This window comes from Corythoichthys intestinalis, chromosome 6 (assembly GCF_030265065.1).
Source record: "Corythoichthys intestinalis isolate RoL2023-P3 chromosome 6, ASM3026506v1, whole genome shotgun sequence".
Classification (NCBI taxonomy): domain Eukaryota; kingdom Metazoa; phylum Chordata; class Actinopteri; order Syngnathiformes; family Syngnathidae; genus Corythoichthys; species Corythoichthys intestinalis.
In genome coordinates this window covers 11,035,390-11,062,879 of record NC_080400.1, presented here as the reverse complement: position 1 = coordinate 11,062,879, position 27,490 = coordinate 11,035,390, and the positions used below count along the sequence as shown (strand labels likewise).

Sequence of the window (27,490 nt, the reverse complement as noted above, 5' to 3'; positions counted from 1 at the left end):
AAAAAAAAGAAAAAGAAAAATCGCATTAAAAAAATTCAATCATACAAAAAGTTTTTGAATGTGAAAAAAACATTTGAGACTCAAAAAAATGCATTTGAAAACTTAATTTTTTATTGAAAATGTTTTGATTGAAGCCTTTTTGTGTTTGGGCCATATTATGGGTAGGACATTTGTGTCTAAATCATTCAATCCCCAAAAAGTTGCTTCCATCAAAAAAAAAAAAAAAAAATATTTTCAATCATAGAAAAAAATTAATTTGCAAAAATAAAATTGTCCCCCCCTAAAAATATTTAATTTTTTGAAAATATTAGATTTTTTTTTTAAATTGAAGTGCAAATGGTTTTGAACTCACTTTTTTCTTTGAAGTGCAAAAAAGTTTTGACCGCACCTTTTTGAGTGAAATGTTGCACTTCGCTATAGGTCAGACAGGCTTGAGTGACAAGTGGCTACACCAATGGTGTATTCATGCCCACGAGTGGTGGCCCGATCCGTAAGCTCGAGGCCAAGCCGAAAGTAGCGCACCTAAGGAGGACGACGGGCTGGATGCGCGCACCACCAACCGTCGGTGGCCCTCATGCAGATCGTGCATTCGCCGGTCTGACAGCTGGCTATCGGGGTCCCACCAGAATGCCGCAAACTGCATTTCTGTGTGGTGTGGAGGGTGCAGCACATCTGACTGGAGCAGTGTGAGGAGGGTGGTGGTGACAGCAGAGAAAATTATTGCGACCCCCCCCTATTTAGGATATTGGACAGAAGCGCTGTTTATACACACACAAATATCATTAAGGACCCCCCTCACCCACATCACGGGTTGTTTACCCTGCTGGCGTCTTCTGGTAAGAGGTTCTGCCGCGTGCGGTGGAGGACCACCAGGTTCATAAAATAGTTTTGCTGCGGTGGCCATTACACTATTAAACTGCACATCCCTCACATAACGTCTACCTGGCTTGTACATCTATTTCTCTGCACTTCTCATCATTTGCCTATCATTGCATATTGAAATACTGTGTCTTGTTGTGAACCTTCAATGTGCATAACAGAATGATAAATAAAGTTGATCTATCCATCTGATTTGGTCCAAGTTGGCTTTGTCTTCAGCTTATGTGACTAACTGTAAACGTTATCCTGGGTTCCGTTGCGACTTTTTCGCAGTACTTTTGGGGCCATAGTTGTATTCTGGCCACTCCTGGGAAGTTCCCCTACTGTTTTAAGTTTTCTGCATTGAAGATTAAGGATTGTTGCAACTTTTTGAGAGTTTTTGGCCTACTTCTGATCCTACTTGGGGATTTCTTGATCAAATAGGTCTGGAGAAAATCAAGCTCTGGTGTATTTAGTAAAATTGAACTTAATAAAGTGACTATTCAGCTAACCTTTCACAAAAAAAAAAAAAAAAAAAAAAAAAAAAAAAAAAACTTGAGTTCTACTGGTTTACCGATACAGTAACGTTTTTATTTTTATTCCCAATAAGTATTTCTGTACATACACATCAGAGAACTGGAAATAAATCTGTTTTTGCTCTATCATACAATTTAATGGGAAAATTGGCAGAAGAGAAAAGGTTGTACAACCCTTAACAAAAGCTGAGTAACCACTTCATTTTATTTTAAAACACAATTTGAGAAAAACACGACACGAAGCAGTGCTTTTTACCAATCAGTCAGTACCGTAGAAGGCCATTAGGTGTCGTATTGCTTTGAAAACAGGTCCTATTGCATCTCAATGACATGTCTGTCAAGCTTTTACAAAAGTTGAGGTGGGTTTGGGTTGAGGGTTTCATCTCATTTTAGCTTTGTCTTTTTTATACAGTGGTTAAATTATGGTTGCACTCATATGACAGCGGGGAATGTTAAAATGTAACTTAAAACATTGCCTGTACAGTTAAAGGTTTTTAATTAACATCCTGTTGGAGGAAACTCTTTTTATGACGTGTGGAACAACAGCACACAAAGTCCTTCAGGATAAACGAGATTTACGTGCTGAGGGAAATGATTGTTTTAGTGCCAGTGACGGTGATAAGACGTCCAAATTCATTTGAACTTGAAGACGCTGGCAACGATTGGAGCCTTGTCATAGCCCATTTTTTCAACTTCCATGATTACTGCCAGCACTTCCAGTACAAACGGATTTGAAGTCTATCGCCATCAATGGCAACCAAGGAGTAAATACAAGGAATTTTAAGCAGGCCAAAATACGAGCTCAGAACCTGCAGACGTAACTTTAAAGATAATAGGAGCGACAGGGGTGGAGAGTCAATGCAAACACACAAGACGCCACATGTGGCGAGGGCGGCGAGGACGTCAACGCAGGTCGCTCTCCTCCTCCTGTATGGTCTTCTTGATGCGTAGGAGCATTGTGGTAAGCCACTGGTCCAACCGCGAGATAGTATCGAACTCCTTTACCTGTTCCAGTTGTAGAATTAGACCACAAAACGGCACCTGTTGTTTAGTAATAACATGAAAAAATGTAATTGTCCGCTTACTGAGTCGGTGTAGGCATCCACATTTTGTTCTTCGTAGGCATCTAGAAGTTTCTGGTCGACAAGAAAATACTTTTATGAGTTACAATAGCAGTTTCTTGAAAAATAATACAATCCCTGTCAAAAATTCAGTCATTTATTGCCTACTGTTTGGCTTCAAGAAATACTAATAGTTACTAAGACAAAAAATTGTAAGAGTCATGAACAGTTACTTTTTTAGACCACACCCAGGGAAAAACTTAACATTGCACCGACACTAGTATCGGAAGGCGCCTTGATACTAGGGGTGTGCCATCTTAGGCACCCCACGATTCGATTCGATTACGATTCAGGGTGCTACGATCCGATTATTAAACGATAATCACGGTATTGACGATGATCGCGGTTATCGCGATTATTGATGCATCGTACATTGCTACTTAATACAGTAGCCAAACAAATTTATGTCCATTATTTATTTAAAATATCCTAATGATTCAACAAGAACAATAGAAACATGCTCATACGACAAAAAACAGCCCTTAAGCTGCTTTTTTTTATTATTTTTTACAAGAAAGTGCAAAAACATTAACCATTTTAAAAGGGAGTACTTATTTCTCTCAACAATACAATAAAATTTACACAGGTGGAATGAATTCCACATTTTCTGGAAACAAAGTGTCTTTAGAAATAAGACTTCTTGTAACCAATATACTTTGTTTTCACAGAATTCTGTACTATTTCGCATGTTTGTAGTGTTACTGCTGTACTTAATCGTAGTTTTACAAGTTCTGCATATGAAATACACGTTAGCGAATTAGCTTAGTGCTAACTATTAACATCTCAAAAACAACAACAATAAAAACTAAACACTACAAGAGGGTTTGTGTACTCACCTCTTTTAGATGCAAACGGGTCTTAGCAACACACTAAGGACATTTTTCAATTGAAATGCCTTAAAACTACTGCTGGACATCTAAATGACAAGGAGCAACGAACTATCTCTCTTCCCTTCTTGCTCTAAAAAAAATAATTTGCGCACAAAAGCGCGACCACCGGGTTGCGCTTCTGTCTAGACTCTCTCATACACACATTTATTTTCCAGTCTTTTAAAAAGGAGTAAATCTCTCTCTCAGTAACCAGCAATATCCATCATAAAGTGCGCGCGCCTGTTAACGGTGCCCGGCGGCAGACGTGTTTTGAATTTTGTTCTGCTACGAGCGGCTGCCATAAAGTTATGAGGGAAAAACATCGTTTTTGAACCTTTATGAATCGTAATCGAATCGTCATGTGTCGAATTGCGATGCATGTAATAATCGATTTTTTGGAACTCCTCTACTTGATTCTTCATTAAAACGCAGGCTTTGGTATCAGTTAGCACTAGAGATGGGGTGGCGTGGCTCAGTGGTAGAGTAGTTGTCTCCCAACCCAGAGGTTGTGGGTTCGATTCTTCGCCCTGATGAACTCGTCTAAGTGTCCTTGAGTAAGATACTGAACCCCACGTTGCTCCTGGTGCTGCGTCACCAGTAGGTGGATGGCGAGATAGTGTAAAGCGCCTTGAAAGGTGTAAAAGCGCTGTATAACACCATAGAGCAGGGGTCGCGTTAACCGAATATTTTCCGTCGTTGACCAGTTTTTTAAAATAGTGACGGAAAAAACTGAAGTCAGTCCGTCATTTTGACAGGTTGCAATTCACACCCCAGACGACAGGGTGGCGAGTGAGCATATGAATTAACTATTGTCTCTCTTAATGCATGCCGTCGTTGGCTATTCTGTCAGAATATTGTAGCGTCACCGGGGTCTGGTGGCGGCACCGTGATTGACACATCAACGCGAGGTTCTAATTGGTGCACCCGGTGTGCCAGCGCATCATCCAATTGGTGGACTAGATTGCCGCCAATGACATGACGTCACAACTCCGCCCCCCGACTGGAGCCGCTCGTCATGTTTACACATTACCGCTACGTACATGCCTCGTATTACGGCATGTTTTTCTGCTCATTAACATTAATAATCAAAATGGTGAAGGCGTGTGTGGCGGTTGGTTGCAGTAACAGAGAAGACAGACGGAGAGACTTGAAGTTCTACCGTATTCTGAGAGACCTGAAGAGGAGAGCGAGATGGACTGCTGTAATTCGACAAGAAATCTGGGCACCAAACGATCACCACAGACTATGTAGTAGTCATTTTATATCTGGTAAGATGCATTTAATATATATTTAGGAGCTTTTGGGCTGACAACCACAAGTAAGATCATTGTGTGACGTTGGTGATTGGGGTCTATATAGTTGCCTCTTTTTCTTTGGGGGTGGAGTTGTTGTTTTGTTGGTGTTGTTGGCGGTAAGCAGAGTAAAAAGAGGGAGAAAAATACCACAACTTCCGTGTCTAATTTTTCGCCGCCAAGCAAGCGTTACAATATTAATTAAAAATGAATGAAAACTAAATACTATTGAATATGTCATCATTATCATTACAAAAATTTAAGTGACGGGTAAAAATAGATTATGACCGGATTTTTATGACACTGTCAGTCAAAATGACAGACAACGAAAATGTCTAGCGCAACCTCTGCCATAGAGATAGACCGATTACCGTCTGGGCTCATTATTTGATGTATATCGGTTTCAGCAGTTTAAAAAAAAAAAAAAAATTTTTTAATCCGACCGGCCGATACGAAAAATTTACAATTAAAACTGGGTAATTTCGGCTCAGATACAGCCGCGCCTCTCTCTCCTGCACTAGAATTCACCCCATCCTCTGATTGTTAAAGGGCAATGGTAAATGGAGTTACACTAGTATTGCACCTTTCCACTTTTTTAAGGCCCTCAAAGCGCTTCACAATATACAGCGCTGGCCAAAAGTATTGGCACCCTGCTATTCTGTCAGATAATGCTCAATTTCTCCCATAAAATTATTGCAATTACAATGCTTTGGTAGTCATATCTTTGTCTATTTTGCTTGCAATAAAAACAACAAAAGAGAATGCAAAAACATTTAATCATTATTTTTTTACACAAAAATCAAAAAATGGGACGGACAAAAGTATTGGCACCCTAAGCCTCATACTTGGTAGCACAACCTTTAGGCAAAATAACTGCGAACAACCGCTTCCGGTATCCATCAATGAGTTTCTTACAATGCTCTGCTGGAATATTAGACCATTCTTCTTTGGCCAACTGCTCGAGGTCTCAGATTTGAAGGGTGCCTTCTCCAAACTGCCATTTTCAGATCTCTCCACAGGTGTTCTATGGAATTCAGGTCTGGACTCATTGCTGGCCACTTTAAAAGTCTCCAGTGTTTTCTCTCAAACCATTTTCTAGTGCTTTTTGAAGTGTGTTTTAGGTCATTGTCCTGCTGGAAGACCCATGACCTCTGAGGGAGACCCAGCTTTCTCACACTGGGCCCGACATGATGCTGCAAAATGTGTTGGTAGTCTTCAGACTTCATAATGCCATGCACACTATCAAGCAGTCCAGTGCCAGAGGCAGCCAAGCTACCCCAAAACAATCTGGGAACTTCCGCCATGTTTGACTGTGGGGACCGGGTTCTTTTCTTTGAAGGCCTCGTTTTTTCCCCCCGTAAACTATGTTGATGTATTTTGCCAAAAAGCTCTACTTTTGTCTCATCTGACCAGAGAACATTCTTCCAAAACTAGGGCTGTCAAAATTATCGCGTTAACTGGCGGTAATTAATTTTTTAAATTAATCACGTTAAGATATTTGACACAATTAACGCACATGCATACTCAAACAGATTAAAATGACAGCACAATGTCATGTACACTTGTTACTTATGTTTTGTCGCCCTCTGCTGGCGCTTGGGTGCGACTGATTTTATGGGTTTCGGAACCCATGAGCATTGTGTAATTATTGACATCAACAATGGCGAGCTACTAGTTTATTTTTTGGGTTGAAATTTTTACAAATGTTATTAAAACGAAAACATTAAGAGGGGTTTTAATATAAAATTTCTATAGCTTGTACTAACATTTATCTTTTAAGAACTACAAGTCTTTCTATCCATGGATTGCTTTAACAGAATGTTAATAATGGTAATACCATCTTGTTGATTTATTGTTATAATAAAGAAATACAGTAATTATGTACCGTATGTTGAATGTATATATCCATCTTGTATTTTATCTTTCCATTCCAACAATAATTTACAGAAAAATATGGCATATTTTATAGATGGTTTGAATTGCTATTAATTACGATTAATTAATTTTTAAGCTGTGATTAACTCGATTAAAAATTTTAATCGTTTGACAGCCCTATCCAAAACGTTAAGTTTTGGCAAACTCCAGCCTGGCTTTTTATGTCTCTGGCCCAGAGGTGGGGTCTTCCTGGCTATCCTACCATGGAGTCCCTTTTCATTCAGATGCCGACAGATAGTAAGGGTTGACACTGTTGTACCCTCGGACTGCAGGACAGCTTGAACTTGTTTGGATGTTTGTAGTTGAGGTTCTTTATCCACCATCCGCATAATGTTTCGTTAAAATCTCTCATCAATTTCTCTTTTCCACCCACATCGAGGGAGGTTAGCCACAGTGCCATGGGCTTTACATTTATTGATGACACTGCGCACAGTAGACACAGGAACATTCAGGTCTTTGGAGATGGAATTGTAGCCTTCAGATTTCCCATGCTTCCTCAAAATTTTGCATCTCAAGTCCTCAGACAGTTCTTTGGTCTTCTTTCTTTTCTCCATGCTCAATGTGGTACACACAAGGACACAGGACAGAGGTTGAGTCAACTTTAATCCATTTTAACTGTCTGAAAGTGTGATTTAGTTTTTGCCAACGCCTGTTATGTGCCACAGGTAAAATACTGTTGATTACACAAATTCGATAAACATCACATGATTTGTTCAAAGGGTGCCAATACTTTTGTCCATCCCATTTTTTGGAGTTTTGTGTGAAATGATAATGATTTTTTTCCCCATTCTCTTTTGTGTTTCTTCATGGCAAGCAAAATAGATGATGATATTACTACCAAAGCATTTGTAATTGCAATCAATTTCTGGGAAATTTCTGAGAAATTGAGCATTATCTGACAGAATTGACACTATATGCACTACTGTATTTTTCGGACTATAAGTCGCACCAGCAATAAAATGCCCAATGAAGAGGAAAAAATATAAGTCGCACTGGAGTATAAGTCGCATTTTTGGGGGAAATTTACTTAATAAAATCCAGCACATAGAACAGATATTTCATCTTTACAGGCAATTTAAAATAAAAATACAATATAGAACAACATGCTGAATAAGTGTACAGTATGATGTTGCATGATGCATGAACAACAAAATGTAAACGTGGCCGGCATGTTAACGTAACATAGCTAGAGTTATTCAGATACCTATAACATAAAGAACATGCTAACAAGTTAGCAAACCATCAGTGTCACTCCAAAACTGCAAAATAACATGTGAAATGATATAAAAATGTGTTAATAATTTCACACATAAGTCGCTCCTGAGTATTAGTCGCACCCCCAGTCAAACTATGAAAAAAAAACTGCGACTTATAGTCCGAAAAATACGGTATATATGTGAACGTGAACCTACCTTCAACAGTTTGCACTCTCTTGAGTCGGAAAACGCTGGAAACATCTCTTCGTACTTCTGCACAGCCAGCTAACGCGGTGAGAAAAACGGTGAGTATTACAACTACGCGAAACCTATCAAGGCGACTCCATGGTGACTCACTTTGGCGTTCAACATGTCCACACAGAAGTGACACAGCGCCGCCTTGAAGAAGTGATCCTTGGCACTGTATTTGAGCAGCGTGCTGTCCATGGCGTGAGTGCCCACCTTCAAAAGACGCAATATCCTCAAATTCTAGTATAATGTTTTATTCTGTGGCGTAAGAGATAAGGTATTTTTTCCTAATTTCATACGGTGATGCTAGTTAGCTGACCTGCTCGTAGATCTCGATGGCTTTGGGGTACTGCTCAAGCTGGGCGGCGTAGGTGGCAACCTTCAGGAGGCACTTGTTGGCCGAACTGAAAAGTCAAGGAAAGAGTTGCTCAATCTGAGAAGTTTACAATGGAACACTGCTAAAAGTGTTTGCAAGGCGAAAAACTCACCTAGTGGATTCTTCGCCTTTGTAATAATCTGCTGCTTGTTCATAGTGAGCGATGGCCTGCAAATGAAAAGCACAGCTGGTCAATTCATTCTTACATTATGTGAAATAGGGATTACTTTCATTGTGATTAGTTTTAAAATCCTCAACTCACTTTAATACAGTTCCTTGCACCAAAAAATGACTGCTTTTGTCTAAATGAGGCACTGAAACTATAGGGCAAGTGACTACCCGTATGTGGATGTCACATTTTGGGTAATGTAGGCCACAATATTAACATTTTGCTCTACAAATGTGGTCAACAAGATCCAAAATGTGACCTCGACATACTGTATGTGGACACCAAGTCGCAATTCTAATTATTAAGGGTGTAACGGTACATGCATTTGTTTTGAACCAATTCGGTACGTGGTGCTCGGTTCGGAACGGATGCGTACCAAACTAGTTTCTGACGTAATATAACCCTTACTTTTCGAGGCTGTTAGTCGATCAGGTTACAGTTTCTTTGTGGAGATTATATTTACTCCGTCTTCTCTACTATACTAAGGACCAACACGGTAGGACAGTATAACCCAGAAACGTCAACGGCGCGACAACTTGCCCGCCGCAAGAACACAGTGAAACGCGGGCGTTAAAGTAAATCAGCCAATGCACACCAGTCGCAGTGCGGCCACGTGTTGGACGTGTCCCAGAAGCGGCTCAACACGACACACGGGAAAAGAACGGCAGAGTTTATTATTTGATGCGAGACGCGACCCTCCTGCATCAAAACTACTACCGGTAGCTAGGATCGGGCAGACTGGAAGTCACTCATGTAAAAATACGTTGGATCCGGTCGATTTTCAAACTAATATGCAATCGTAACCCACTTTTTGAGTCCATCAGATCTCAAGTGGCAGATCGGGGCACAGTTGAATTGTCTTTGTTGATTTACTGCTGTCTTCTCTGCTACAATAATAACAACCAACACGGCCCCGTGTTCAATACAAAACCCTCCTACCACAACAAAACAAGTAGGAACTAATATTCACATAGGAACTAAAGTTATACAACATAAAATATACAATATAAATGAATACATCACATTTGTAAAATATTAACACATAAGATAAATAATAGCCCATTTAAATTAAATAAATTGAAATGAGCTAAACCACCTGCAATTAAATAATAAGAATAATAGACAGATCCTGCTTACACAATTAAATTTATTAATTTCTGTGTGGCGCTTTAACTTGAGAAAATCCACCAATAAAGCTTTTGAAAACCGTTCATAAGAAAAAAAAAAAAAAGATTAATTGAGGCATTTCATTTGTAAAATACATGTTAAAATCTTTGTCATTGGGATTGCTTTTCTCTTTAGCACAGGACTTTTTTCTTCTTTCTTTCAGAAAGAAAGCTGACCAATACGCGGGGTCTGAAAGGCAAATTGTTGTTGGATTATCTTTAAATACCCGCTACTTTTTTAGCAGAATTCTAGCTTTGTATAGGCTAATATTCCTATCATGAAAGCACAAAGGTGTGTAATAAACAACTAGCACATTTATATTTGGCATTTTGTTTTCTTACTGTACCGAAAATGAACCGAACCGTGACCTCAAAACCGAGGTACGTACCGAACCGAGATTTTTGTGTATCGTTACACCCCTAATTTTTTTACTGATACAGATTCTAATTGCTATATGGTAGTCAGCAACCCGTGTTTTGAGAACCGCATGCGGCTCTTTAGCGCTGCCCAAGTGGCTTCCTGGAGCATTTTCAAAAATGTTTGAAAATGGAAAAAGATCGCGGAGTGAAATATATTTTTTGTTTTGATATGGTTTCTGTAGGAGGACAAAAATTACACAAACATTCTGTGTAGAATAAATATTGAATTTCAACATTTCGGTCAACGAAGATTTGCGTCATAGCCTGCAACACGTTTCTATCAGCAGGGCAGGATGCCAGGCAGGTGGCTATTGTAAACAAACCGGCAGCCGAGTACCCAGTTGGGAGTGAAAGAAAAAGTGTGATTCCATTACTTCTGAAGAACTTAGAAAGCGCAAAAATAGATTTAAGAAGTGGATTGCATTGCCAAACTCCACTATACTGCTGCATGTTTTGTTGCAACCCGGGAGATGATAAAACGTGGAAAACCCATCACAGATGGTGAGTACTTGAAGGAGACAATCATCAACATAACAGAAGACCTATAGACCCTACTCACATGACGTCACAACCACGCCTCCGCGCCATATTGTCCATCTACTCGTCGTGTTAATGCATTACCGCTACGTCAATTCCTCCTATTATGGTGTGTTTTTCTGCTCGTTAACATTAATAATCAAAATGGTGAAGGCGTGTGTGGCGGTTGGTCGCAATAACAGAGAAGATAGACGGAGAGACTTGAAGTTCTACCGTATTCCGAGAGACCCGGAGAGGAGAGCGAGATGGACTGCTGCAATTCGACGAGAAAACTGGGCTCCAAACGATTACCACGGGTTATGTAGTAGTGATTTTATATCTGGTAAGATGCATTTAATATATATTTAGAGGGTTTTGGGCTGACAACCACAATTAAGATCATTGCGAGGCTAATCGCCGACAACATACAGTTTCAAATTCAAGATGCTTATTTCTTCCACCATCATTACATTTTGAATAATATTTAGCTGGTACCAAGTGAAAGAAGCTGGTCTCGTCTACGGATCATCAGTTAAACAGGTGTGTCCAAACCTTTTGCAAAGGGGGCCAGATTAGGTGTGGTAAAAATGCGGGGGGCTACCTTGGCTGATTTACATAGAAAAATATATTTAAACAAATTTTAGCAAGCCCTACTGTGTGTCACATTTGCTTTATTATTTTTTTAAAATCATAATTTCAACAGTCTTGTCTTTGTGGCTTTTTCTTTCGACGCTCGGACTCTTGCGAAATACTGCTGCTGTGAAAAAATAAACTAGCTTCAAGTTGCTATAATTTCTCGCTGCGTATCTTCCCTGTAATGTCGTACATGTCAGCGTGTCTTGTTTAGTAATGCGTCACATCGAACTTTTTGAAAACAGCGACTGTCTCTTTGCAAATGAGGCAGACACAGTTGTTGCGTGTTTTATTGAAAAAATAGTCCAATATCCACCTATCCTTGAAGCGTCGGCCATCGCAGTCAACTTTTATTTTTTTGATTGTCACCATTTTTAGAAATCACACGTGGTAATGTTGCTTAGAGTGCTGCTCAAAGTTTTTCAAACTTTCGTGAGAATAGGCTGATTTTGTGTGGACAAGATAGTTATAGATATCAGGGTAGCAGATGTCAGGCAAAGAGGGCGAAGACAGCGGGTCGAAAAATATTGATTTAGGCATCAAATATGGATCTGGCGAATGGATAGACTGAAGCTTTTCCACATAACGCCTTTTATGCAACGCGTCCAATGAGTTTACAGCGTCTGAAAGCACCGGGGTTTCCATGAATTGCTCTTTTAACTGAACGACTAATTGAAACCATTGAGAATACGGCTAAACAGAAACGGACAATATGGCGGCTGGATACAGTGACACGTCATTTGTGACGTTGGTGAGTAGGGTCTATTTGCAGACTTCAAAAACAATGCATGTTATGCACATTCCATTGTTGTTTTCGAAACCTCAAAATAAAAATGACATCAAAAATTGGATTTCTTTATTGCATTTCTATAATTTCATAAAAGCAATGACACAATTCATTAATATTTTAATGAAGTTAAACTTGAGGTGGCATCATATAAAGAGTAGTCACGTGCAGTCAGTGCATTGGATGCACTGCAGGGAAAATAAACATTAAATCATGAAGGCTCATTATGTATTTTTAGCTGACTTAGTCATTTTTGATATAAGGCTAATATAGCTAATACAGATACATACAGCATCTGTTGCCTTCATTATTAGGCTTATTTAAGGCTTTTAATTTTGGTTCAATATTGCTCTTTCAACATTTTGCGTTGCCGATCCCTGGTATAGCCCGATGCCGATAGCACGTCTTTTGGATTTTTTAATATTTTTTTATTTTAAATACTAAATTACTGTGTAATATCTTGAATGTATAAATGTATTTAACTCATTGTCTCCCACTGACAGCGGGAGAATAGGAATCAGAGCGTCCTTATGGTCTGAACAGTTTTAATGTATCACATGGGAAATTAATATAGCCCCATTGCGGTTGTTCATATGATTTAGTGCAGCTATGAATAATCGATTAACTCGAGTATTCGATTAGAAAAAAATATTCGAATTCAATTTTGTTCCTTCGAGTATTCGTTGAATTAAAGTGGCATTGTAATGGTTAATTTTGAAAGTGTTTGCATGTAGTTTTATTAATTATGGTGGCTGAATCCAACTGCTCCATGTTAAGACCAACGTAAGCTAAGTTTTTGTTTGAGCTAATGTTTTTTAATGCATTCATAATTTCGTTTATAGGTATATTTAGCAGTTTTTTGCGAGAATATGTGTCTGAACCATTTGTTAACATTCATTCATCCATTTTCCATGCCGCTTTTTTCCTCACGAGGGTCACGGAGGTGCTGGAGCCTATCCCAGCTAACTACGGGCAGTAGGCAGGGGACACCCTGAACTGGTTGCCAGCCAATCGCAGGGCACGTGGAGACATACAACCACTCACGCACACACTCATACCTATGGACAATTTAGAGTGTTCAATCAGCCTACCATACATGTTTTTGGGATGTGGGAGGAAACCGGAGTTCCCGGAGGAAACCCACGCAGGCACGGGGAGAACATGCAAACTCCACACAGGAAGGCCGAAGCCCGGGATTGAACCCTTGATCTCAGAACTGTGAGGCGGACGTGCTAACCACCTCATTTGTTAACAGGATTCTAAAAAAAACAAAAAACAAAGAAAAACTAGCATTTTATAGCATCTAAGCTAGTGGACTTTTTCTATGTAAGTTATCCAATTGTTCTTTTGTTGTACATAACTCATTAAAAAAAAAAAAAAAAAAACATACCATTTGAGGCTCAGCTCAGGTATTTTAATTTTTCGTGTTCCTTATCTGATTACTCGATTATTCGAACCAACTAGTCTATCGATTAATTGACTACTAAAATATTCGATAGCTGCAGCCCTAATATGATTCATTTACTAGGAGAAAGCAGCCAACAGGAATGGGTTATCGGGTGACAGAAAGGAAGGAACCAGGCAGAAGAGCAGAAAAACAACAAAAAGAAATACAGTATTACACACGTATGTTCCATAAGAACATAGTTGTGCTATCGTTGGCTAATTATATTAGCCCATGGACACCATGTGGTGGGCCTGATAGCCGGGGAAAAAAAGGAGGGAAGGCGAGTCAAAAGGAGATTTGATTAGGCGGGGTGGAGAGTACACAATTCAGCAATGAGGTGGGGAACCCAGTACGCCTAGCTCCGTCAATCGCAGAAATTGAGTACCTTATCAAAGCTCAACTTTGGATTCATTATATTTCACCTTGTCAATGTCCACCAACTCAGTCTCGTAGATCTCGGCGATGCTTATGTGATGCTTGGCCGCGATGGTGAAGCGACCCTAAAGTCACAACAACAACAAAAAAACACAAAATAAACACCCCCTTGAAAAAATTCACATCCCAACAACAACAACAAAAATGTCAACCACATCCAAACTTACCATATCTGTATATATCTCGATAGCTCGGTTTAGACAGTTGATGGCCTCTGTTGAGACAAGGTATCAATAAACACTCAAGTTTTATGAAATTACAATTCATCAAACCGTTTCTACCTTGAGGATCAGCTTTTTTAAAGGCATTTCCTGCATCGATGAAATTAGTAGCCGCGTCGTGTTTGCTTTGCATCTGCAGGTGGAGCCGGGCTGCCTGAGAGAAGGCGTTTCCCGCAGCTGTAAAAAGACAACATTACTTCTTAAATTTTAAAATAAAAAGGGAGCTGATTGGTTGATGTTGAAAAAAACTCATCTTACCGCACCAGTTCTTGGCCATTTTGAACATGTTGGCTGCCCTTACGTACATGTCGCAGGCTTCTTCCAGCTTGGAGGAACCTCTGCGTGTGACATAGCGTGACTAATATTTAGACATGTGTCGATTACCGGTTTCAAGGTATACCGTGGTATGAAAATGTTTTCCGTCATACCGTCCCAATGTTATTAGCTATTTTTTATGTCCCAAAAATGCAGGGACAAATCCCTTGCTTGCAACTGCAAGGCTCAACCCTCCCCCACTGGCTGTTGCTCAGTGTCACTAAGTCAGCTGTGCTAAACGATGGCTGGAGGAGGTGGAGGTTTTCCCCCACCAAAGAAAACTAAATCACTGGTATGGGAATACTTCGGCTCCAGAAAAGTTACATGTGGCCACGGCTTAGAGGAGTAAGGCCAACCGACCTGTAAAACGTGCTTGCTGAGGGTGGTTGCCAAGGAGGCAATACCTCCGATATGATTTCACACATTTATACAAAATAAAAGGTTAGTAAACACTGACATGAACGTTTCCCACCAGCTGCGAGAGTTAACTCCAGCGTGTTTAGTGTGTCTAGCGGTGGTAAAACGTGGTGGGTTTTTTTTTCTCCTGCAAATGTCTGTTGAGAAAGAGAGTGTGTGTATATTGTAAATATGATAGGAGTCATACACGTGTAGCTTTTATGGAAAAAAATTCAATTATTGTGTTGCTGCTGGTAATAATGTTGAGCTGTGGCTGTGGGTTTAGGCTCACCTAAAAGACTGACTGAAGATTTATTTTAATTGTATTTAGAATTTTCCAGATATTTCTGTTATTTTTTAAAATTTATTTTAACTTAACATTATACATATGCTAATGTTTTGAAAAATAAAAATCCTGTTCAATAGCATGGTAACCATGTAGATAAATGTGCTATATAAGTACTCTCCATTTACCAATAGAAAAAAAAAAAGTTTTTTTTTCTTTCTTTTAAACCCAAATATCTCAAAGCAACACATTTTAGAGCTTTATTGCATTACCGTGAAACTGCGATATTTTGGCTTAAGAATCTCATACCGGGACATACCTACTATTATGCATCATTATGTTCTTATCATTATGTTATTCATTTAACTCATTGACTGGCATTCAGGGTTTCTCACAGTGCTTTATAAGCCTGGTGGGTCGCCCCCACGCCAGGCTATAAAAGTACAACAAAAAGTATAAAATGTATGACATTTTAACCGCATCTGGTGATACCTTTGAAAGCGCAATGATGACAGCTTATGGTCCATATGTGAATAAACCCGTCCAAGACATCTGGCATTGCAGCAGCAGTGTATTTTTGTTTGATAGTACTTCAAAACTGTGCCTTTTTGTGTGACTATGTTACTGCATTATTAATAAGTGGCTTATAACAGACAATAGTCACAATTTAGAAGTTCCTGTAAACGTTTTATTTTATTTTTTTGTTCAAAAAACATAGTGGGCCTTTGCAGGTTTTCTGGGGGAAACCCTGTGACATCAAAATGTAGTATTACAGTGGCCCACACATATATTCCTATAGGTAATGGGAATAAAAAAACTATCTCAAAAGTTTTGAAAAAAAATATTAAAAAAAGAATATTTTATATAATCCCCCCATGAGTCATCACCTTATCGTGGTGGAGGGGTTTGCGTGTCTCAATGATCCTAGGAGCTATGTTGTCTGGGGCTTTAAGCCCCTGGTAGGGTCACCCATGGCAAACAGGTCCTAGGTGAGAGGCCAGACAAAGTATGGCTCAAAAAGACCCCTTATGATGAGCAAGATTATTGAACCCCAGTTTCCCTTGCCCGGACGCGGGTTACCGGGGCCCCCCTCTGGAGCCAGGCCTGGAGGTGGGGCTCGAAGGCAAGCGTCTGGTGGCCGGGCCTGTCCCCATGGGGCCCGGCCGGGCTCAGCCCGAAAAGGCAACGTGGGTTCCCCTTCCCATGGGCTCACCACCTGTGGGAGGGGCCAAAGGGGTCGGGTGCGTAGGGAGTTGGGCGGCAGCCAAAGGCGGGGGCCTTGGCGGTCCGACCCCCAGCTGCTGAAGCTAACTCTTGGGACATGGAATGTCACCTCTCTGGCAGGGAAGGAGCCTGAGCTGGTGTGTGAGGCAGGGAAGTTCCGACTAGATATAGTCGGACTCTCCTCCACACACAGCTTGGGTTCTGGTACCAATCCTCTCGAGAGGGGTTGGACTCTCTTCCACTCTGGAGTTGCCCATGGTGAGAGGCGCCGGGCAGGTGTGGGCATACTTATTGCCCCCCGGCTTGGCGCCTGTACGTTGGGGTTTACCCCGGTAGACGAGAGGGTAGCCTCCCTCCGCCTTCGGGTGGGGGGACGGGTTCTAACTGTTGTTTGTGCTTATGCACCGAACAGCAGTTCAGAATACCCACCCTTTTTGGAGTCCTTGGAGGGTGTGCTAGAGAGCACCCCCTCTGGGGACTCCCTCGTTCTACTGGGGGACTTCAACGCTCACGTGGGCAATGACAGTGAGACCTGGAGGGGCGTGATTGGGAGGAACGGCCCCCCCGATCAGAACCCGAGTGGTGTTCTGTTATTGGACTTCTGTGCTCGTCACGGTTTGTCTATAACGAACACCATGTTCAAACATAGGGGTGTCCATATGTGCACTTGGCACCAGGACACCCTAGGCCGCAGTTCGATGATCGACTTCGTAATCGTGTCATCGGACTTGCGGCCGCATGTTTTGGACACTCGGGTGAAGAGAGGGGCGGAGCTGTCAACCGATCACCACCTGGTGGTGTGTTGGCTCCGATGGCGGGGGAAGATGCTGGCCAGACCTGGCAGGCCCAAACGTATTGTGAGGGTCTGCTGGGAACGTCTGGCAGAATCCCCTGTCAGAAAGAGTTTCAACACCCACCTCCGGCAGAACTTCTCCCTTGTCCCGGGGGAGGTGGGGGACATTGAGTCCGAGTGGGCCATGTTCCGCACCTCCATTGTTGAGGCGGCCGATCAGAGCTGTGGCCGTAAGGTGGTTGGTGCCTGTCGTGGCGGCAATCCCCGAACCCGCTGGTGGACACCAGCGGTAAGGGATGCCGTCAAGCTGAAGAAGGAGGCCTATCGGGCCTTTTTGGCCTGTGGGACTCCGGAGGCAGCTGACAGGTACCGGCTGGCCAAGCGGACTGCGGCCTCGGCGGTCGCCGAAGCAAAAACTCGGACATGGGAGGAGTTCGGTGAGGCCATGGAAAACGACTTCCGGATGGCTTCGAGGAAATTCTGGTCCACCATCCGGCGTCTGAGGAGAGGAAAGCAGTGCACTATTAACACTGTGTATAGTGAAGACGGTGTACTGCTGACCTCGACTCGGGACGTCGTGAGTCGGTGGAGAGAATACTTCGAAGCCCTCCTCAATTCCACCGACACGCCTTCCTTTGAGGAAGCAGAGTCTGGGGACTCTGAGGTGGGCTCTTCGATCTCTGGGGTTGAAGTCACTGGGGCGGTTGGTAAGCTCCTCGGTGGCAAGGCCCCGGGGGTGGATGAGATCCGCCCGGAGTTCCTAAAGGCTCTGGATGTTGTAGGGCTGTCATGGCTGACACGCCTCTACAACATCGCGTGGACATCGGGGACAGTGCCTCTGGATTGGCAGACCGGGGTGGTGGTCCCCCTTTTTAAAAAGGGGGACCGGAGGGTGTGTTCCAATTATAGAGGAATCACACTCCTCAGCCTCCCCGGTAAAGTCTATTCAGGGGTGCTGGAGAGGAGGGTCCGTCGGGAAGTCGAATCTCGGATTCAGGAGGAGCAGTGTGGTTTTCGTCCCGGCCGTGGAACAGTGGACCAGCTCTACACCCTCAGCAGGGTCCTCGAGGGTGCATGGGAGTTCGCCCAACCAGTCTACATGTGTTTTGTGGATTTGGAGAAGGCGTTCGACCGTGTGCCTAGGGGAATCCTGTGGAGGGTGCTCCGGGAGTACGGGGTACCGAGCCCCTTGGTAAGGGCTGTTCGGTCCCTGTACGACCGGTGTCAGAGTCTGGTCCGCATTGCCGGCAGTAAGTCGAATTCGTTCCCAGTGAGGGTTGGACTCCGCCAAGGCTGCCCTTTGTCACCGATTTTGTTCATAACTTTTATGGACAGAATTTCTAGGCGCAGCCGAAGCGTTGAGGGGGTCCGGTTTGGTGACCTCAGCATTGAATCTCTGCTTTTTGCAGATGATTTAGTGCTGTTGGCTTCATCAAGCCGTGACCTCCAACTCTCACTGGAGCGGTTCGCAGCTGAGTGTGAAGCGGTTGGGATGAAGATCAGCACCTCCAAATCCGAGACCATGGTCCTCAGTCGGAAAAGGGTGGAGTGCCCTCTCCGGGTCGGGGATGAGATCCTGCCCCAAGTGGAGGAGTTCAAGTATCTTGGGGTCTTGTTCACGAGTGACGGTAGGAGGGAGCGGGAGATCGACAGGCGAATCGGTGCGGCGTCTGCAGTAATGCGGACGCTGCACCGGTCCGTAGAGGTGAAGAAGGAGCTGAGCCGAAAGGCAAAGCTCTCGATTTACCAGTCGATCTACGTTCCTGCCCTCACCTATGGTCACGAGCTTTGGGTCGTGACCGAAAGAACAAGATCCCGGATACAAGCGGCCGAAATGAGTTTCCTCCGCAGGGTGTCCGGGCTCTCCCTTAGAGATAGGGTGAGAAGCTCGGTCATCCGGGAGGGACTCGGCGTCGAGCCGCTACTCCTCCGCGTAGAGAGGAGCCAGCTGAGGTGGCTCGGGCATCTGGTTCGGATGCCTCCCGGACGCCTCCCTGGAGAGGTGTTCCGGGCATGTCCCACCGGCGGGAGGCCCCGGGGACGACCCAGGACACGCTGGAGAGACTATGTCTCTCGGCTGGCCCGGGAACGCCTTGGGATCCCGCCGGAGGAGCTGGTTGAAGTGGCTGGGGAGAGGGAAGTCTGGGCTTCCCTGTTAAAGCTGCTGCCCCCGCGACCCGACCCCGGAACAAGCGGAAGATAATGGATGGATGGATGGATATTTTATATAATTTGCCTTGGCCATTTTATGAAAAAAAGCAAAAAATATTAATTGCCAAAATTATATAATTATTAAATTTTTATATAAAATACAGTTTAAAAATAATAAATACAATTTAAAAATAATTGGTAAAAAATGCATATTTTGCCATTGACATTTCTTGTTTTCTTGTAGATCTATTTATACTTATTATTACTACATCTCTTATGGCCTATCATGGCTCAAGCTAACGATAACTTTGATGGTGCTTTTGCGAACAAGTTAGCCAAAGTGAATTATCAACATTAGCCCATATTTAAGGGAATACTTGATGCAGCCCAGTCTCACACATACTATTTCTAGTCGAGTTTGACACCCCTGTTGTAAACAAATGATGACTAGATATCCTCGACCATGAATAGCTTTCTCCACTAGATGGCGCAATCTGATGACCATACAGTATTTCGTTTTGGTGACGAATATTGCAAGTTATTCATTTACGCTTCTCGTGGTTAACCTGAAGAAATGCAATCTGCCTGACAACAACCAATTAGCAAATGGTCAATTCGTTATATTTATGTATTGACTATTTGAATGTTAAATTGCAATTCATATGCGTTTCCAAATTCGAAACACGCGTCAATCTCTAAAATGTTGAACGACAAGGTGAAAACAGGAAGGGAGAGTAATAAATAACTTCTTAAGCAGATGTTTTTAGCCATGTCAGGCCAGCTACCTTTTCCGCTTAGTTGGCCCATTAGCTAGGGGAGCTAGTGTGGCAACTCACCCGAAAAGAGCCCCAAAAAACGACTGAGACGACTTTAACTTCCTTTCGGCTTCCGCCATCAACGCTGTGGCTTCCTTCTCTTTGCCGCTGTTGTCCATGTCGGCGGCGAGTCCCTCGCAGTAGAGAGAGAAGGTGACAAAAAGACGAAAAGTCAACAAACTTGTAGCATAAGCAGCAGCCGTTGATTTGTCACTAGAAACCAGCTCGCCTGTCACGTGACAGTGAACACCGGAAACGCTGCTCTGGGGCGTTAAGGGACATTTCGGAAAAAACAGAATACCCCTCAGTGATGTTTTTTAAAAAAGTAAAATTCACTTTTCATTCCATTATTTGGATTTTTTTTGTTTTGTTCAAACATTTATTTTGTTACCATTTCTTTTAACGTTTTTGTCCAACAGTCTACATTATAATTGAATCACTGAGTTCAGTTATTTTTTTTATGTTAGCAGTCGTTACAGTATTTTACATGTAATGTTACAGTAATATTTGACATGGGGTTTAGGGAGAAAACGTGCATGCTTTTTGATTAACACTTCATAAATGTTTGTAACTAGCAGCTACACATTAAACCCATTATAAAACATCAATCAAGGCATTAAAAGGCATTCGTGTTCATTTTAGTGCAAAATGCATATGAAGCAACTAATCAATATTGGCCAAAATTCCATTAACAAATTTATAAAACATGTTGCAAATCATTAAACTTCGTTAAGGGCAAATAACGGTTAAAAAAGAAATCTAGCATCAAAGTGTTAAAATAACATTTAATGACATTTTTCTTGGAAATACTTATTAACTGTTGAATAACAAATTTCAATAAATAATATTTCATGACATTTTTCTTGGAAATAAATCATTAATTACTGAATGACACATGTCAATAAATCAAATACTCATAGAGAGTTAAAAAAAAAAATCAAATGGTATGAAAATTACCTTTACACAGTATATTTCAAGCTCTATACACATCAAATAAAGTATGGATATTAAAATACAGTAACATTTACTATACATTATAACCCCCCCCCCAAAAAAAAATAAAAATAAAAAGTGCTGTGGTTATATTTTCTATATGATAAAATGCCATTTTAACATCATAAACAGTTTAAACTTTATTTACAAATTTGAATAGAGGAAAATGAAAAACCATACTCAAAAATGATTCAAATCACACGGATTACCAAATAAAAAAGTGTCTAAATAAATATTTGAAAATGAAATGTTCTGGGATGTAAAATAAAAATGTTTTTTTCACAGATACTTGGTTAACAAAACAGTTCAACACTAATATTACAAATTGTTTACCTTATTTACTCATTCCTAAACCAGAATTAAAAAGTACAAAATTTTTATAGTATAAAAAAGTATATTTAAGATGTATTTTAACTAGATCATGAGACCTTTGAAAGCACACTGGCCACATTTTATGCTTGAAATATGAACAAACCTGTCCCAGCTCACTGCCACTACACTAAAATGCATCGCATTTTTGTTTGTTGAAGCTGTTTTTTTAGACGGTGCCTTTTTATAAGACTTTATGTTTAAGTATTGTTAATAAATGGCTTATAAAAAAACACATAATAGCCATCATTTCAAATCCAGGAAGATATTGTTCTTTTATATTTTGCCATTAATGTAAAGTATGTGACTTGACTCGGGATTGGGAAACACTGCATTAGCCCACCGTTTTGCCGTACTGACGGTTTTTGTTTATCAACGTTAGCAAAAGTCAAACCCGTAAAAATAGAATATTTAAAAACAAAATCGATAAACTATTTCCCAACTGTCATCAAAATTTTAGGGAAAACAAAAATGCATTCGTTAGTGGGAAATGACGAACCTGCCTAAAGTCGACTTTCCATCAGGCACAGCGATGGCCGACTAAGTTCCCTGCCTGTAGTCGGGTCCTGTGCAGCAGCCCGTGCGAAGCTGTCCTGGAGACCCCGCGCTGCCTGCACCTCTATCGTCTCGGGTGAGTTTGTTACAATGTAGCAATTTCTCAATTAATCGCAATAACTGCTACAAAGCTGCATTTATCCACGCAGTGCGAGTGCCGCCGCTTCGTGCATGGCGGTCGGCGTCGACTCGCCACACTGCCGCACGGCCCGCCTAAAACGGGGGGCTCCTTTTTCCCTGCGAATTCCCAAGCATACCCCCCTCCATCCAAGAGTATTCCAACATTAACTCATATTTTTCTGCTCGCTGGCTGACATAGGTTTGGCTCTGTGCTCCTTTTGGCGTATTCCACATCCGTGCTACTTGCTGCGTCTCTGCCCGAGTGTGAACGCGCAAGCTCGGGCGTTTAAACCGCCTCCGCTGGCGGTTTGTTTTGAATGTCAAAGGCTCCCGAGCTAGCGATACACGTACGAATATTGTTGGTAGCCTAGCTCGGGCTAACCAGCTAAGGCTAACTAAACATAACTCGCAGGATGGGACAAAATACCGGCGTTACAGCTGAAGCGTGTTAGTTTTATTCTTCACGCGTACACCTTGTGTGCGATTTGGGGTTGTTATCGTAAGCGTAACATGACGAAAATGTTATTACACAGACGGATATATTGGGGGGATGCGAGTTAGCATGTAGCTAAAAACGTCTCCCATTCATATCCTGCACACTGGCGCCGCTAAATGCTAATATCCGCCGCCTTTGTAGAGAGGGCAAGTGGGGCTACGTAGGATTTTTGGGGTACGGAGTAGGGAGTGTATTGGTATATGTTTATGTGCTAGGGTGGTCTCCTCCCGAGATCACAACGAAAAAGATCTCGGGACGCCAAGAATCCGCGCGTTTTCACTTTGTTTTCTTTTGACTTGCAGATTACTTGGCCAATAATTAGGACAAAACAGGCAATGACGAAGAGATTTTTTTTGCTTTAAAAAACAAAAATTGATATTGGGAATATCTTTAGGGTTGTACATGTAGTTGGTCAATAGGCACTTGGATAGAAAAAAAATTAAAAGTCACCTGTTCCACAATTTCTGTCTGCAATTCCAAGGTTAGCAGAACCATTGATGGCCCTTTTTTGTTAATTAAAAAAATCTTTACAGAGGAAAATATGAAATATTTTACCCATTGACTTTCGTGATCCAAATTGGGATCAATGGTGGTGAATTTTCAATGTTTTAGGCTACATCTCAGACAATGTTTTCTTTTAAATCAAATGTACATCATCTTTATGACCAGAACTTCATGTACTTGATATTTGACCTGACAACTTGACCTTTGACATCGTTTTGGCACAATCCTCATACTAGCCTATATGGCAAGGTGTGGCAGTATATGGCATCAGCAGATTAACTTCATATTTCCTACACAAGTAATATAAAATGTAACAGCAACCTAACAGGTAGAAATCAAATCTACTCATAATTTTTCATCATCCATTATCACTTCTAAAAGTCCCTATTATTAAAACAAACAACAAGTAACCTAAACAAACCATAGTGGCCTGGAACTTAGCTGTGATGGCTCCCCCATGTTGTCAGCTTCAAAACAAATGACTGGCTTAGCTGCAACCAACTTTATGGGAGAATAGTTCCCAAAACATGCAACTAGAGGTTAGGCAGTCAACAGACTTGCTGGGGCCCGGGACAAGAGACCATTATAGGGCCCCCCCACCCCTGCCACCGGCTTGTCACGACATTACGCAGTACTTTTAATGCTTTGCAAGCAATGACAGTGTAAAATTTCTAATTATTTAATTTGAGATAGTTAAATTTAACAGACTGTAATGTGATGTGACACAATATAAACAATTTCCATTACAATACAGTACAACTGAGAGTGCCATGCCTGCCTGCTACGCAACAAAACGGTATAACACAACATCCTGTGCCTGCCCCCTCCACATCCCTGGGGTTATCAAGCCCTCAAACAGGGATGTGCCTAGATTTTTTGACAGCAAAGTCATTTATAACATCAGTGAAATCCAGTTTTTGAGAAAGCTCGCACTCAATGGAGAGCATGGCTAGGTTGTTAAGCCTGCCCTGTGATATGGTGGAGCGTAGGTAGTTTTTGTAAACTCAAGATAAATCCAGCCACCGACCAGAGTCTGTTCAGCCTCGCGCACCTGCTCCCCCACATACTAACAAACCCACCTTCTCTCTCCTCGGCTTAACGCAAGCAGCATGTCTTGCCATACTGCAGCTCAATAGGTTACAAGCGGCCGGTGACAGACTCGAATCGGGCTTTGGTCACGGTGATCATGAATGTAAACGTTCACTGTTAGCGGCTGTTGTTCACTTACCGAAAACACTATCCACAGCCAACTCTAGCCCTAATTCTGTGGCTTACTGTCCCCCTTTTAAAAACTTCATTTTTTCTTGTTCACCTCTATGATCTTCATCTCTATTTCTTTTGTTTTATGCGCACCTGATTTATGATGACTCGCCTTGTGTAGAGTTTTTAATAGGGGAATACGTTTGGTCTCTAGGTTGGTAGGGACAATATAACCACATAACCTGCATGTACACTTTTTGCTCGGGATGGGATATTAATAGGACCAAACAGATTGGGTGAATAGGGGTCAGGGCTACATTTCTCACCATTATGAACCTAATTAATTGATATGCTAAGCCGGGGTAATCATTACGTCGATCACGATCGACCAGTCGATCGCAACGCTAGTGTGGGTAGCTCGCGGCATCCATGAAAAAAAACATTTTTTAATGTACATAGTTAATTATGATTATGTCGTGTGTATGTTGTGTTATGTGAGCAACATATGAGGTTATGTAGCTTCTTGCTCATGTTTTTCGGGGTTGCATAGTTTCTAGCAGAGTTCACTACATTTCTCACAGTTTAATTAATATTAACTAGGGCTGCAGCTATCGAATATTTTAGTAATCGAGTAATCGACTGAGAATTCTATCGATTAATCGAGTAATCGGATAAAACAAATATGTTTTTAGGTGAAGAGAAATTATAGATATACATGAGAAAACAAGACATTTTATCATTTTCAGTCAATCAATGTCTTTATTTTTTATGTGTATTGTTGAAAACGGCCAACAATTGCATCTCAGATGTAACTAGGATTTAAAAAAAAGACTAATTCACTATATATATATATATATATATATATATATATATATATATATATATATATATATATATATACACACACACCTAAAAATGCCTTTACGCTTGATAACACACTTCGCTTAAAAGTTACCATTTTTCCCCACGTTTTTCAATTGAATTTTTATTTGTGTCAAGCCATTTTTAAGTTCTAGTAAAGTTTTAAGTTAGTCTAAACTGTAAGTCCTGATAGGATTTTGAATTTTTGCAGTGTTCAAAATAAATGTATGATACAGGCTGTATTGGAGCACATTAGGGACTAGTGCTACTTGGTGTTTTATCCAGCAATGACTACTGAGCTAAAATTGATAGTTAGCATTATTGAGTTTTTATTTGACACCCTCATCACTCCACAACGCTATGTTATGTTAAAGCCTGTATGTAAGACACGTTAGCCACGCATCGAAAGTGGTCTTAATTAATAGAAACCTAGCCCTCCGCAGGGCTAACGTTACTTGAGCTAGTAGTGACAGTAACGTTAATCTTATATATTAGCGCTTAGCGCTCTTTGTTAGCGCTTAGCGCTCTACTGCTTTAAGATGGCGGCTGTTTGCTAACGCTGCCCAGACGCGGCCTAGTCTGTCATTGTGCATCTAGTTCAACATACATGTGATCTCTATGAGACTCACCAGAGCTAACTGCAACTAACGTAGCATGTGCAGGCTAGTATTTTGCAACGTCGGAGTCGTTTGTAGCGGCTGTCTGCTGCAGTAAGTTTTTTTTTTTTGCTTCTTCCTCTACGCACGTGACATCAGCGCGTTGTCCCGCATTAAAAGTAGTCCGAGCAAAACGTGATGCTTAGAGCTGTCAAAATAAACGAATACTCGAGGTGAATAAAATTACTCGGATCAGTTTTTAAACTCGAGTTACTCGAGTTGCTCGAGTATTCGTTTCAGCTCTAATATTAACAGTACAAAACACAAACAGAAAGACACTTCTAAGCAGCTCCCTACTTGAGTTTTGCAGGTAAGCAAGTTCACACAGTTTAATGTTATGCTAACACTGATGTTGGTCGGACTTTCAGTAGCAAAATTAGTGGTGTGTTTCCCACCTCCACAACATTGGCGTCTTTTAAAATTACTTACAGTGGCTGCTGCTGGCCGAAAAAGAAAAAAAAACTTCTAATATCCTTCGTATTCAAAGGGGGCGGAGGAGGCGGCATGTTGTCGACATGTATTTCTGTCTGGGCTCTGTGAGTGTGAGCGTGTGTGTGTATGTCGGGGTTTGGTTAAGTTATGTGTTGTGTTATGTCTCTACCGTCCCTATGCACACCTGCGCCCTTGGTTTACAACAATGACAGGTTTTAATTTCCTGCTTCAGGGCATGTACGTAGTGTAGCCTTGAGTGCGCCAGAGCGTGGTCAAACCATTCTCTGCTAAGACAGAGGGGTGGGGGGGGTGCTGTGCAAAAAAGGAAAAAATATGTATTTGAAATATTAAATACGTTAAAGTTTTTAAGTACAGTGGGGCAAATAAGTATTTAGTCAACCACTAATTGTGCAAGTTCTCCCTCTTGAAAATATTAGAGAAGCCTGTAATTGTCAACATAGGTAAACCTCAACCATGAGAGACAATGTGGAAAACAAAAAATCACATTGATTGTTAAAGAATTTATTTGCAAATCATGGTGGAAATAAGTTTTTGGTCAATACCAAAAGTGCATATCAATACTTTGTTATGTACCCTTTGTTGGCAATAAGGGAGGCCAAACGTTTTCTGTAACTCTTCACAAGCTTTTCACACACTGTTGCTGGTATTTTGGTCAATTCCTCCCTGCAGATCTCTAGGACAGTGATGTTTTGGGGCTGTCGTTGGGCACCACTGACTTTCAACTCCCTCCACAGATTTTCTATGGGGTTGAGATCTGGAGACTGGCTAGGCCACTCCAGCACCTTAAAATGCTTCTTACGAAGCCACTCCTTTGTTGCCCTGGCTGTGTGTTTGGGATCATTGTCATGCTGAAAGACCCAGCCACGTCTCATCTTCAATGCCCTTGCTGATGGAAGGAGATTTTCACTCAAAATCTCTCGATAAATGGCCCCATTCATTCTTTCTTCACACAGATCAGTTGTCCTGGTCCCTTTGCAGAAAAACAGCCCCAAAGCAAGATGTTTCCACCCCCATGCTTCACAGTGGGTATGGTGCAATTCTTTTCCCTCCAAACACGAGAACCTGTGTTTCTACCAA

The 27,490-nt window shown here is 41.5% G+C and overlaps 2 protein-coding genes across 3 annotated transcripts in view; one reads left to right on the top strand and one right to left on the bottom strand.

The window, feature by feature from the left end:
* Positions 1-1,427: 1,427 nt before the first annotated feature.
* LOC130917416 (alpha-soluble NSF attachment protein) lies at positions 1,428-20,987 on the bottom strand. The gene is made up of 11 exons (XM_057838800.1): positions 20,228-20,987; positions 14,485-14,564; positions 14,287-14,403; positions 14,173-14,219; positions 13,993-14,070; positions 8,545-8,600; positions 8,376-8,460; positions 8,165-8,269; positions 8,024-8,092; positions 2,480-2,530; positions 1,428-2,399 (listed from the first exon to the last, which is right to left on the bottom strand). The coding sequence occupies exons 1-11, from the start codon at positions 20,323-20,325 to the stop codon at positions 2,298-2,300; spliced, it is 888 nt and encodes a 295-aa protein (XP_057694783.1). The 5' UTR covers positions 20,326-20,987; the 3' UTR covers positions 1,428-2,297.
* A 1,126-nt stretch (positions 20,988-22,113) lies between these two features.
* The window catches only part of LOC130917415 (BRD4-interacting chromatin-remodeling complex-associated protein-like), a 59,492-nt gene continuing 54,115 nt past the window's right edge, over positions 22,114-27,490 (top strand). For both annotated transcript variants that reach the window (XM_057838798.1, XM_057838799.1), the window contains exon 1: positions 22,114-22,199. The gene's annotated coding sequence lies outside the window, so the exon portion shown is untranslated. The remainder of the gene's footprint in view (positions 22,200-27,490) is intronic.